Source organism: Nyctereutes procyonoides, unplaced genomic scaffold (assembly GCF_905146905.1).
Source record: "Nyctereutes procyonoides isolate TBG_1078 unplaced genomic scaffold, NYPRO_anot_genome, whole genome shotgun sequence".
NCBI classification, from domain to species: Eukaryota; Metazoa; Chordata; class Mammalia; order Carnivora; family Canidae; genus Nyctereutes; species Nyctereutes procyonoides.
Genome location: NW_026575146.1, coordinates 61,324,166 through 61,337,161, shown reverse-complemented (window position 1 = coordinate 61,337,161; position 12,996 = coordinate 61,324,166). Strand labels below are relative to the sequence as shown.

Below are 12,996 nucleotides of genomic sequence, written 5' to 3'. Positions count from 1 at the left end.
GAAACCAAGAATCAGACACTTAACTGACTGCATCACCCAGGCGCCCCCACAGCTCACGCCTAACATATTTTCTGACTTTTGTAAAGAAGGAAGAAAAATCAACAAGAATTTTTTAGGTAAGCCGCAGTATTATGAAAACAAAATATTACATGGTATTATATAATAAAATATTTTATAGTATTTCAATGTTATACAAATAAGTAAACATAAATACATTTCCAAATAATATGAAATTTTATAAGGTTATATCTTAATTGTTTTTACTAAGAATAAGAAAAGCTCTTTCCAATGGGCTGGTCAAAGGTGGAAACAAGGTTACTTAAAAATGCAAAGAAAAGTTATAAATTCAGATTAAGGCTGTGACATAAAGGCTAGACACAATCCCTAGAGGTGAGGGCTCCCGGACGAGAAAGCGGATCCCTAGCCTGTGCCAGCAGCACCTGGAGAGGATTGGTGTTGAAAATGCACCACTACCTATTCTCCAGAGAGAGTTTTCAGGGTCAGGACTGTACCCTCACTTCTGTCCCAACAGGGAACATCCAGGAACCAGCTCCGGGACCCTGTTCGAGTTCCCCTGGCTCTGGGGACTCAGGGCATGACTAACCATCTCGAGACATCTGGGGCCAGGGATGACTTTTGGAAGTAGGTACCGCCCAGGGTCAGGGTGGAGGGTCATCCAGAGGAACCACTGCGGTCCCCCGTGGGCAAGAGCTGCCCTGAGAGGGGAGGCCAGGGGAAGAGCAGGACCTCTACCCTGTGACGGGGGCCCCGGGAGGACCGGCTGGCCGAGGCACTGGTCCTTGCTTCAAGGAGCTGCAGGTGTGCGATGCCTGGAAATGGCACCAAATGGCCAGGAGAGGAGTCGGCTCCGAACCCTGCCGAGGCCTGGGCCACTGTTGGGCTTGTGGCAGCGCGGTGCTGGCCACACAGTCCGGCCCCTGTGGGTGATGAGTAGTCAGAACCGGATCGGTGAGGCGGGCCAGCAGGTGAGGGTGGCGGGCACACCTGGGAAGCCCACGCAGCAGGAGGTGCAATGGAGAGGTCCCCGGCAATCCTGGGGGGCAGCAGCTGCGCGTCGAGATGTGACTTGGCATTTGGACTCCTGTCTGGGCAATTTAAGTCCTGAAACCAGACCTCCTCCCGTTATTAGAGATAAGCAGAGAGCCCCGACTTCACCCAAGGGCTGCGGGGAACAGCACCAAGGAGCAGGTAGGAGTAGACAGGTGGAGACAACAGGGCTGGTTTTGAAAGTAGCACACGGAGTCCAGCTTGTTCAAGGCTGAAGAAGTAACAGCTTTGGGATCACAGGGTCCTGTACCACTAGACTCAATTAGGAAAGACCTGCTGAACGCCGTCGCCCAAGAGGACTCCAAGGTGACTTGGAAGAGTACTGCTTATTTTCCCAGAGAGGATTTTTTATTTTTAATCCATCTAACAATACTAGCATTTTTGTGTGAGGAAATTTAACTCTGTAAAAAAATAACTAATTGTGTGTACTTTATTTTACAAATACAAATGACTTGATAATAATATGAAAGAATAAAATCAGCAATAATAGAAAAATCACTCAATACTTGCTAAGGAAGTTGTATTACTATTTGAACTCCTTTCCCCCTTGCAACAATGCTATTAACTTTGATCCCCATTTTCTGGGTCAAGGAAATGAAGTCTGGAGGCACTGGGTGACTTGCCCAAGGGGAAAGTTTAGCTCACCCCGGGGAATACGCAGTGCAGCGTAAATGTACATACTCTACAGACTATTTACTGACACTGGAAATAGGCCCAGAAGCGTTACCGGCGTGAAGGTATGGCAGGTGTAAGAGGGAAGGTCAGTGGTCTGGCCTCTGAGGTTTAAGGACAGTGTCTGAGCTCAGAGAAGCCTGGCTGGCTACAGGGGTCGTTGCAGGCAAGTGGCACAGATCCTGAGGCCACAGGGAGCAGGTGGGAGTGCGTGCAGCTTCTGGACTCAGGAGCAAGGCCGAGCTGCAGACATCCTTAGGGGTGGGTGCAGGGGGACAGCACAAACATGCTTCCAGCCGGAGAGCTGTGTCCCCCACGCCTGCGGGCGGAGGTGTTCCCTGTTCTGTATCCTCATCTACCCTGCCTGCTGAGCATTGTTTTATACCATCTGGAAGTGACTTTCACCTGTGTTACAGTGTGGCTGTGGAGAGCATAAGTGTGAGGAATGGGCTCTTCTGGTTATCATAGCACAGGATGCCAGGGGGCTCAGGCTGAGGCGGGGAGGGCTCCCCAGCATACCCCAGTAATGGAGACATGCCTCTGTGTGGGGAAAGCAGCTATCCGCATGGCCAGGGGCATTTATTTTAAAATTCAATTGGCCAACATGTAGTATAATACCCAGTTCCTATCCCATCATGTGCCCTCCTTAGTCCCATCACCCAGTTACCCCATCCCCACACCCTCTACTCCTTCTGCAACCCTTTGTATCCCAGAATTAAGAGTCTCTCATGGTTTGTCTTCCTCTCTAATTTTTCTCTACTCAGTTTTCCCCTTTCCCTTATGGTCCCTTTAACTACTTCTTATATTCTGCATATGAGTGAGACCATATGATAATCGTCCTCCGATTGACTTACTTCACTCAGCATAATACCCTCCAGTTCCATCCACGTAGACGTAAATGGTGAGTATTCGTCCTTTCTGATGGCTGAGTAATATTCCATTGTATATTTAGACCACATCTTCTTTATCCATTCATCTGTCAATGGATATCTTGGCTCCTTCCACAGTTTGGCTCTTGTGGACATCACTGCTGTGAACATTAGGCACAATTCTAAAGACCAATCCTGTTCCTGGAAATGGTGAATCTGACCAACCTCAGAGAGGTAGTGGCAGTTGGGAAACCATCTGGATCATGTTACCTACTGTGTCCTTGCTGTGAGCACCACAGAAAGTGTAGCTGTGTGTATGTGGGAACATTTCCAGAAGTTTCCATAACTTAAAAAGTAAAAGTGCATGAAACTGAGAAAAATATTGTGACCAATCAAGGGAACCACCCTTAAGGATGAGCACTGTAGCCTGAAATTTTTTTTTTTTTTTTTTTTTTTTTTTTTGCTTTTTGGGAAAAGATTTTTACTCTGTGGAACACCAAAAAGTTATCAGATAATTGCCACCCTCCACATTTGTTCTTCTCAAGTACATGATTTATTGAAATCAGTTTGAGGCCTGTTTTAAATATAAATTGTTTTCAAAACCAAGCTTGTAATATATCCTGAATATCATGTAGAGAGCCACGTAGATTAAACATCACTTCATTTTCAGCAAAATGGAGATCTAAGTTTGTTATTTCTTCCACTATGTTTGCTTTTGATTTCCATTTCTGCTTGGTATATATAAATGGCGAAACATTCGTAAGATTTATGGGAGGTGAATCTTGTTAAAAATAAAATGCAGGTAGCCATAAAGTCTGGAAATATTGACAGTATTTTTCTAATAGATTGAACCCCTTTGACTCTTTCTTCTAGGGTGAAGGTACAAGTTTATGTGAGAGAAATTGCACCCACAAATCATCAGAGGCTACATAGGATAGATGTGCATGCCTTGATTGGTGGGAATGTTGTTTTAACACACATTAGTTCTTTGAAATTGTACACAGTTTAGTGAACTATGAATTGCTAGTGAGGGACAACACATTCACATGTCATAGGGAGAAACTGTTATGGATGTCTGTCTACGTTTGCAGGCTGCATGGCCACCCTAAGTGACTTACTCAAAAGACTGAATAATAATCACTGTGTTAAAACTGATTAAGGGTCAACTAGTCAAAGAAATACTGCTCTTTGTAAAGCATTTCCTGTATGAAAATTTTCCTAATTGGCCTCATTTTGTTCTGCATTAGTTGCATTAAAAAAAAATACTATCCAATACTGTAAGACACCTGAGACCATATTGTATCATTTTGTGATTCAACGACATAAGGGAGTAAGGTAGAAAAATAGTTATGTTTGTGAACTCTGGCAAATAGAAGGGTATTTCTTGTTGAAATAAATAGGCCAAAGAGCCTTCATGTTAGTTCTGCTTCTCTTAATGAAGACTGGCACTGTCGTTCCCATGGATAATCTGAGAGACTTAACCAGGGACACATGCTTGGCAGCTGTCATTAAAATAGATTTTAACAGGGCAAGAAAAATGAGTTGCTTATGAGCAACAAGAAACACATATACACTGTCATGAAAATGCACCCTTTGGAAAGCGGTATATAATGTGGGCATTTTGATGTACACTTGTACATTAACATACATTTTGATTATTAATGTACACTTTCTTCAATTCAGGTATTAAGATGTTCCTTCTACTAGTTAGGTCATGTGTATATCTCATAGATGAAATGATATATTTTGTAAGATTTCTAACTATTTGAAACAATGTGTCCTTTCTTTTTAGCCCTATAATGAGTATAAAATGGAGCCTGATTGCCTGAGACTTGCAAAATGTTTATTTTTAGAAAATTATTTTAAAAAGTGAATCCTCACAAATAGGACCTTGGTGTAAACTATGTTAGCAGAACATTAGGACTTTGTCACATCTGGAAATATGTATAAAATACCATTTGAGGGCATTGCCACATCTTAAGGAAAAAAGATAAAAAGTATGATTTTTATCAGAGGATAAAATGGAAATATTTGTAGGTGTCTGACTCATTTGTAAAAATCCTCACATAACTGTTAGCATGTTTCATTTAAAAATAAGCAAAACTCATAAACCTGACATAGCTATTATGCACAACATAACATGCCAAGGCCCAGCCCCCTGGGAGGTGAGAGTCCAGATGCCTTTTTGCTGGTTTATTTTATTCCAACATTTGCTGCCAACCTTTACCATGTTTCCAAAGTAAGGAAGTCAGGCATCTTGAATTCAGATCTTGTCTCCAGTGAAATAAAAAATGTGACACAGATATCCTTTGACTAGACATAAGTAAAACTGGGCAAATAAGATATTTTCTCTCATTGGAAGTTGGCGGCATTTTGCTTGTGGTTTCGTTTTTGTAAACTGTGGTCAGAGCTTAAGCAATGAAAACCTGCAGAGGGGAGAGTTTGCAGACCTACAGGTGGAATCTGTGATTCTTTTGTTCAGAGGCAATGACCTAACGAAGAGATAAACCTCTGTGAGCATTCCCTCAAGCGGAGAGCCCCGTGTGGGGAAGTGCTGACAGTGTCTGAGAGGTTCTCAGGTGGGCACAGCCCTGACGCTCCTTCTGCGCTGCCAGTTTGCTAAGCGGTTCCAGATCCATGATGCAGGACCTGTCACTGCGTGGCTGCTCGGCTCCTAAAGAATGCCTGTGAGGTCTCTGGGCAAGCTCCGTGCAGGACCTCTCAGAGAGGAGGCTCTGTATGGGATTTCCCAGGGTTCATGTCTGTGGGTGGTCTCCCAGTGTGGGGTCCCTGGATGGGAGGTCTTTCTGTGGGTCTCTGTGGGAGGTCTCTATGTGGGTCTCTGTGTGGTCTCTGTGGGTCTCAGTCAGAGGTCTCTGGGTCTCTAAGCAAGCTTATCACCTCGAGCCGAAGGGACCCTTCCCCCCTGCAGGCCTCGGTGCCTCCGGGTGCCAGGGCCTCGGTGTGGGAGGTGCGGTGGCTTCTCTTCCCCTCGGCCTCTTCTCTTGCACCTAGGCTGCTGATCCCGGCAGCAGGAGAGGGGTGGGGACCCTGGGGTGACAGCCCCACGGCCCCTCCCATTGTCTCCCCTCCTCTGGGCCTGCGGGTGGCAGGGGGGGCTCCCAGGGGCCCCCGGGGCCTTGGTCACCACCCCACGTGTGGCCACACGGTGCAGCCTGTCCCCACCTCCCTGGCACCTGCCCCTACTCCACTTCCCGGGAGGGGCGCCCCAGGGAGCAGGGGACTGACTGGTCAGGGTGGCCTCTGGCTCCCCATCCGCTCACACCTCAGAGCCGGGGGTGTCCTCGCCCTGCGCTGCCCCAGGGGACAAGGGGGTGCTGCCACTGAGCTGCGAGGGCCCCTGGCGTCAGCGGGGACAGGAGAGCCCCCAGCAGAGCCACCCTCTACCCCCGCCAGGCCCGGGGGGCATGGTTCCCCCCATCCTGCACTCAGGGCCAGCCTTGCCTGCAGACCCCACGCCCCCCTCTGACACGGGGCACTGTCTGCCACCCGCCTGGAGCCCAGGGAGGCGGGGATGGGAGAGGGGCCTTCTGTCTCTGCAAACCCTCCCTATGGCCCAGGAGTTCGGGGTAGGGGCACCGCAGGACAGGATGGGCCCAGCTGGATCCTGGGGTGGGCCCTTTCAGATCTTGTTCCTCTTTTGTGTGTGGTCATAAGGACGGTGCTATGGAAACGGAAGGGGCATGAGGGGGCATGGGGGGCAGGTCGTGGGTTCACCCCCTCCAGGGCCCAATCCCTTCTGGAAGCCAAAGCAGGCACTTGGGGAGAGCAGACTCCATCCCTCTCTTTTCCCCAGCAGGGCCCACACAGAGGGCAGCACCTCTCATGAGAAAAAAAAAAACATATATTTTGGGAAGCAATACAAATCGTGGTTCGAAGAAGCCATTAGCCCATGGAGGATGTGCTAACATGAGAAAAATAAGTTTTTCTCTGTACCGTATGCACAGTCCTACCAGGAAAGCCATGAAAGGCACACACTGACTGGCCAGACGAGACGTATCTTTGGAAGAGGCAGTGCCTTGGGCAGTGGGGGTGGGGAGGGCGGCCTGAGGCTCCTGGTACCATGGGCCTGTGCTGGCACGCTCTGCCTGGGCACCCCGTCATCCTGGACGGGAAGGCCCACCTGTTGTCCCTGCCTGGGATCCACTCGGCCCTGTTGGGACAGCTGTGGCCCTTGGGGATGGCTTGCTGCTTGGAGGCCGTCTCTCTCATCACTCTCCTCTGCTCTTGGTAGGAAAGAACCCTGTGGTAGCAGACGTTGGGACCTGCTGCAGCCCGCTGATCCCTTTTGTAGCAGTTGCACTCCGGGGCCCGCAGACCCTGGTGAGGCACCATTTTCTCCTCCAGGATCTGTCCCACGGCTGTCACGAGCACCTGAGCCTCAGCAGGCCCCCTGCCCGGAGCCGACCTGCCTGATGCTCGGTTCCGGGCAGATGCTGGAGAAGGCTTGCCTTTCGGGCCGGGATCTTCCTGTCCTTTGCCTTTACCGGGAAGAATCCACTGCAGAAAGTGCCTCACCTTTCTTCTGAATTGGCTTTCTGGAGGAACCTCCTCCTTCTTCAGCAAGACGGGACAGAACTTGCTTCTCGAGGGCTCTGGGGATGCCTTGTCCCGGGAGTGATGGTTCATCTCACTGATTTGGAAGACCTTTAGTTCTCCTAGCTCTTCCTCATGCTCTCCTGCGTTGGGCCTCCTGTAGTACTCTCTCTCTTGAGCGGGGATAGACAACTTGCTCTGGCTCCTAGAGGGGGCCTGCAGGACCAGGGGCTCTGGCTGCCACTGGCTGTCCTGCCCACTCGATACGAGGCCAAGCAGCATCTGGGAAGTTGATGCGTCTTCACTGGACACACTCTGGAAGTCAGACAGAGATCCCCGAGAAGCCAACATGTCTGCAGCAAGGAACATATCGGACTGACATTCTTGAAGAAGACTGTTGGTGGCACAATCTTGAAGAATCACCCCAGTTTCACAGTCTTCAAGAAGCACATTGGAGATGGGGGCTTGAGGCTGGTTCTCTGACTCTACCAATCTCTGGACTGCAGACTCTCTCAGCTGTTCATCAAGGCATGGCTCTTCTGGGTCTTGGGCAACCAACTTTACAGATGCTGAGGGGCCATTACTGCTCCCAGAAGACCCCGATCTTCTCAGATCCACATGGATGGTTTGGTCATTAGGAAGCACACTGGGTTCTAAGGTGTCACCCCAAGCAGGGGCCTCCTCACTCTCTGCTGCCTCCCTGGACTCTTTGGCACTCAAAGACTGGGACTCTAAGTTGAGCTCTAGCACTGTTATGTTACAGCAGGAGTCTCGTGAGGCCCGACCCCCCGTCTCCCTCCTTGGCTCACTGGTGGTCGTTGCTGGACTTGGACTTGACTCCAAGCTGCTATACTCAAAAGCCCCCAAGACAGTTTCACTGTGCCAGATTCTGCCCACAAAGCTGTATGTGAGGGTCTGAGAAGGTGGCCTGGCCTCCTGTCCAGCCACAGGGGCCTCTGGGGGCCCATGGCCCTCACCAAGTGAGATCCCTTCCAGGGTCTGTGGGATCTCCTCACATTTAGGCTGAGGGGCAGGGAGGGGGGTCTCTGAGGGGGGAACTGCTTCTTTTGTTATTTCCTTCTCCCCTCGATGGGGCTGAGGAGGTTTGCCCAAGAACTTGGCTTTTGAGCGGGCCTTAGATATGCTGGTGGCTGAGTGGGGAGTGGAGGACCAGGGAAAGATTGAGCCTTTTTTCAACTTAAAGAGATTTATGGGCTTGAGAACCTTGAGGGGTAGGCTCCATCTGTGCTTTACCCGGAACCTTATAATATGTGCTTCTAGCATCCGTTGAGTGTACGGGCTGAGGATGGAAAAATCGTGGGAAGTGGTCATGCAGGGTTTCCAACCCTTGGAAATTGCTGGCTTTCCAGTTTTCCTGTGGATGCTTGGCTTGCCAGGAAGATCTGAGGCATGGTTGACGGCAAGCCTAGAGCGATGAACATCCACAGGGATCTGCCCCTCTCTGATCTGCCCCAACTTCCTGCCCAAATGGGCTCTCAGGATCTTTTCTGGATGCTTCTTGTCCTGGATGCTTGTCGAGTGCTTCATTATGTCTGGGTCTGACTCCTCAGAACCTTTCCCTGGATCCTTCCACGGAGAAGTTGATGAGCCCCTGCATAGATCTTTCTGAATCTTCCGCACACTAGACCTTGTATCCTTGCCCAGGTTTTTTCCTGGCATGGTCCTTGCTGGGTTCCTGGACCCGGTCTTCTGCACAGCCTGGCAGCTTCGGTCTCTGGATGCAGAGGGCCACATGGGTCTGTGCTGGTTGTGTGCCTGTGTCACCTTCAGGGCCTCGTCTTGAGGTTGGATCAGCTTCACAGACAGCTGGATTTTGTGGGGCAGGCCACTCTGGTGCCTCATGAACCTCTTCCAAAGGTGCCACTCCAGTTGCTCCCGGAGCTCAGGGCTGATCAAATCCTCAGGAAGGACAGAGATGGACTCATGGGCCTCAGGGGCCTGGTCATCTTGCAGAAAGTTGGGAGAGACTTGGCTAAAGACTTCCTGAGATCTTTTTACCACAGCAGGTAACGTCCTGTCCCTTTCTAATTGCTTCTTTAAAAAGTGACATTCCAGGTTTTGAATTGCAGTTGAGATGAAAGATGGTGTATTGTTCTCAGATGCAGGGCAAGGTATCCCCATCTTGGGTGGAGAAGGAGGCAATTCGATTGGAACAGAGGGTGCAAAGTGGGCCTGCGGCTGGGGCAGAGCCAGAGGCAGGGGCGGGGACTGGGACAAGGTTGGGGTCAAGGGTTGGGGCTGGACCATAGCATCAGGTAAGGACTGGGCTGGTGAAAGATGTGAAGCTATGTTGGCCTGCATTGGGAGGGGCAAGGTCTGAGAGAGTTCATTGAATATGACAGATGGGAGCTCCAGTGGGGAACCAGCCATGCTGACAGTGGCCACCAGGGACTCACTGTGCAGAAAGGGGAGACCCCAGAAGAGCTGGCTGCATTTCTGCTGTAGATTGTCTCCCGAAGTCCCGTGATATGGAGGCTTTTCTGGACTGAGCAGCCGTTCTTGTATGCTTCTCATGCTCCAGAAGGATTGGCAACCCAGGGTGTCCTGCTTGTCACCTGGGGACTTGCACCTACTCCCCAAAGAGTTTAGGTGGTCATCTGACTCTTCCTTCTTCCAAATCTTCAGTTCTATTCTCTTAGTGATTAGTATCTCCAGAAGCTTCTGGATATCGGGGTTGATGAAAGAGGGGATATTAGCCTCTACCTGTCTGTTGGTGGAGTCTCCCCAGAGCAAGACCTTTGGTGGCTGGTGGGACAGAGGCTCTTGCTGGGACTCTAAGTGTGTTGAAGTGGAGAAGCTCCAGGCTTTGGCAGTTGCCTGCCAGCAGGACAGGGCTGAAATAGGACAGCTTGAGTGGCCTAAGCCTGAGATGACTGGAACAGGAGAAGCTAACCAAGGAGTGTGTGGAGATGAACTCTGTGGGATGGTGTTCAGTGGGGGTGCCATTGAGTCACACAGAGGGAGAGTCAGAGTAGAGTCTGGCCATGCTGGGGCAGAGGAGTCTGTCAGAGGGGGAGTACAGGCCTCTGAAGAAGGGAGACTTGACAGGGAAGGAGAAAGAGCAAGTGGCTGGTGTGAAAAGCCATCCAGGGGAAGGAAAGGGTCTGGTGGCCAAGAAGCACTCAGGGAGAAGTGTGAAAGAAGAGAAATTGAGGAGGTCGTTGGGCTTGGTGACAGAGTGGAGGCCAGAGGTAGAGGGCATCCAGTCAGAGGAGCGGGGGAAGGTGATGGGGCCAAGACGGGAGCAGCATCTTCCCCAGGCTCGCTGCATGGCTGGTGGGCTCCAGCAGATGCTGCTTTGGACACCTCCTCAGGGGCTTCTTGATGTAGGAACTGATGAAAGGCCTCTTGGTCAGGGACCCTCCCCAGGTGGCTGCAGGAGGCAGGAGGCACCAGCTACAGCCAGGAGCAGACGTGGCCAGGAGAGTGGGCCCCACGGCCCTCCACACCCCCACACCCACTTCACAGTGCTCTTGCTGTTCCTCACCCCAGGGCTTTAGCCACACTCTGTCCCCATGGCTCCCCTTTGCCCTCTCCCCCACCCCCAGGACAGCCCTAGGGTCCCTGCAGTGCTGGGCTCACACCATAGACTCTGGGAGGAGGAGCCAGCAGAGAAAGGGGAAAGATTCTTTACCTTTGGAGAAGGGAAATCAGGTCCCGAACCTCCTCCAGTTCTTGCAGGCAATCTCTGCAAGCTTGAAACACGAGACTGGGTCATAGACGTGAAGGCAGGGGCCCAAGGGAGGAGGCTGGGTACAGCGTCCCTTTAGGGGAGACCTTTGTGGTTTAGACTCGGGAGTCCCAAACTTCAGTGTCCAGGGCCACGTGCCACACAGTGACATCAAAGCTCATGATGGGGATCACTTTGTCCTATACAGAGTGCATCCCCATTCATGACCTTGTTGGGGGAGACAGGACTGGGTGACCTCACAGAGGACTCTGAGCAAAGTTGGACCTCTTGTCCACAGTTGGAGCTAGAGGTTGACCAGGCCCTGCAGCTCCTGCTGGGCAACACCATGTCTGGCCCCTTGGGGCTTCGTTCTGGCCCAGAATCGGGGAAGTGTCAGGGTCCTGCTCTGCCTCCCAGGAGCCCCCACCAGGGCTCTGTTTCCCGAGGAACAGACTCGGGCCCCAGGATCCTGGAGATGGTGGGGCTGGGCCCTCGGAGCAGGAGGGATGGTGTACCTGGGGTGCGCAGGGCTCGGGGGCAGAGGCTCACCTTTCAGAGTCTTCAGAGTCTGGGCTTTCTTCTGGCTCCTGCTGCTCCTTCTCCGAGGCTCCACTCGATGCTGAGATGAGAGAACATGGGGAGACTGGGACCCCCTCCCTGCCCTCTGGAGCAAGCTGCAGATGCTCAGTGCTCATGAACAATGTGACTTCCTACATTTAACTAAGGGGGGAGGGGGCATGGGTTTCTTTCTTTTACTCATTTTCAAAGTGGATAAATACGTTTTCAGTTTTTCTTCTTTGAAGAATGTACAGAAGGATTTTCTACGTGAGAAATTCCTCTGTCACTGGTCCTCTGCTCAAGAAACACACACATCCCCAGACCTGCAGCATCTGCGTTTCTTTTTTTTTTTTAATTTTTATTTATTTATTTATGATAGTCACAGAGAGAGAGAGAGGCAGAGACACAGGCAGAGGGAGAAGCAGGCTCCATGCACCGGGAGCCCGACGTGGGATTCGATCCCGGGTCTCCAGGATCGCGCCCTGGGCCAAAGGCAGGCGCCAAACCGCTGCGCCACCCAGGGATCCCATCATCTGCGTTTCTTCAGGTAAGACCCTGCACCCCGAGGTCAGAGCCCCACTCCAGCTGCTTCCTGGGGCCTCCTGAGCCCAGCGCTGCCCTTGATTGGCCCCGACAGAGCAACATTCACCTGAGACACCTGCCCCAGGAAGGTGGCTGGTGAACGGGTTCTCAGGGGCCTGATCTGTGCTAGAGATGGAGCCCTCAGCCATCCCGTCCTCGGCCACTGGTGGTGTGTGTTGAGGATGTTGTCCTGGGGCCCTCCACCACACCTGTGCTCCTGGCCTGAGATCGTCAGGTAGAGATCCTCGTGCCCCTCTAACCTCTTTCTGGTCTGGCCTGTCCCTGGACAGATGGTGTTCTGTTCTATTCATAACAATGCATGTGCTGCTCTTTCCTACCTCAGGAGTCTCTCCAGTGATTCAGAAAAGTAGAAATACTAATAGAAAAGAGGATGGGATCATGCTCTACTGGGTCTGGGCTAAGGGTTCCTTACCTTCCTGCTGTTTCTGTGTTTCTCATGTGGTGGTAAGGATGGATCATTCCGGAAGTAGGAGAATAACAGGAAGAAGAGTCCTAGTCCACATAGGAAGGTGAAGATGATATTAATTGCCCAGGAAGTGGGACCGGAGCTCAGCCAACTAGCAATAATGTATTTCTGAGGGAAGAGGTAATTCTCCATCTCTTTTTTCTGAAATGCATTATGTCAGGTTGCACGGCTGCCTGCAGGCCACTAAACCCTGGGAGTAGACTTGGGGACAAGAGCCCCAGGCCCACATCACAGAGCTGTGGTCTGGTCACAAAGGGCTCCTGAGGGCAGTGAGGGGACAGAAGTAGTAGGACTGCAGCCCCTCCCTGCCACCTGGCTCTGCAGCTTCATCTCTCCACACTCCCTGGCCTGCCACTCCTCTTCTCTCCCCCTGTAGAGATAGACCTTTGTCCATTTGCTCTTTGTCCCTCCCGGAACTCAAGTAATACCTGCTTCCCTTGAGATCTCTACTTGGGCTCCGTCAATTTCATAGCTTCTAAAAATCTGGAGTTGTCCCTGGAATTTTGATTAAT

The 12,996-nt window shown here is 51.2% G+C and overlaps 1 protein-coding gene across 1 annotated transcript; it reads right to left on the bottom strand.

Annotated features, from left to right (window-relative positions):
• Positions 1 to 672: 672 nt before the first annotated feature.
• Positions 673 to 12,616, bottom strand: SPATA31C2 (SPATA31 subfamily C member 2). The gene is made up of 5 exons (XM_055310170.1): positions 12,431 to 12,616; positions 11,407 to 11,476; positions 10,822 to 10,882; positions 6,754 to 10,560; positions 673 to 1,102 (listed from the first exon to the last, which is right to left on the bottom strand). The coding sequence occupies exons 1-5, from the start codon at positions 12,614 to 12,616 to the stop codon at positions 673 to 675; spliced, it is 4,554 nt and encodes a 1,517-aa protein (XP_055166145.1).
• Positions 12,617 to 12,996: the final 380 nt, after the last annotated feature.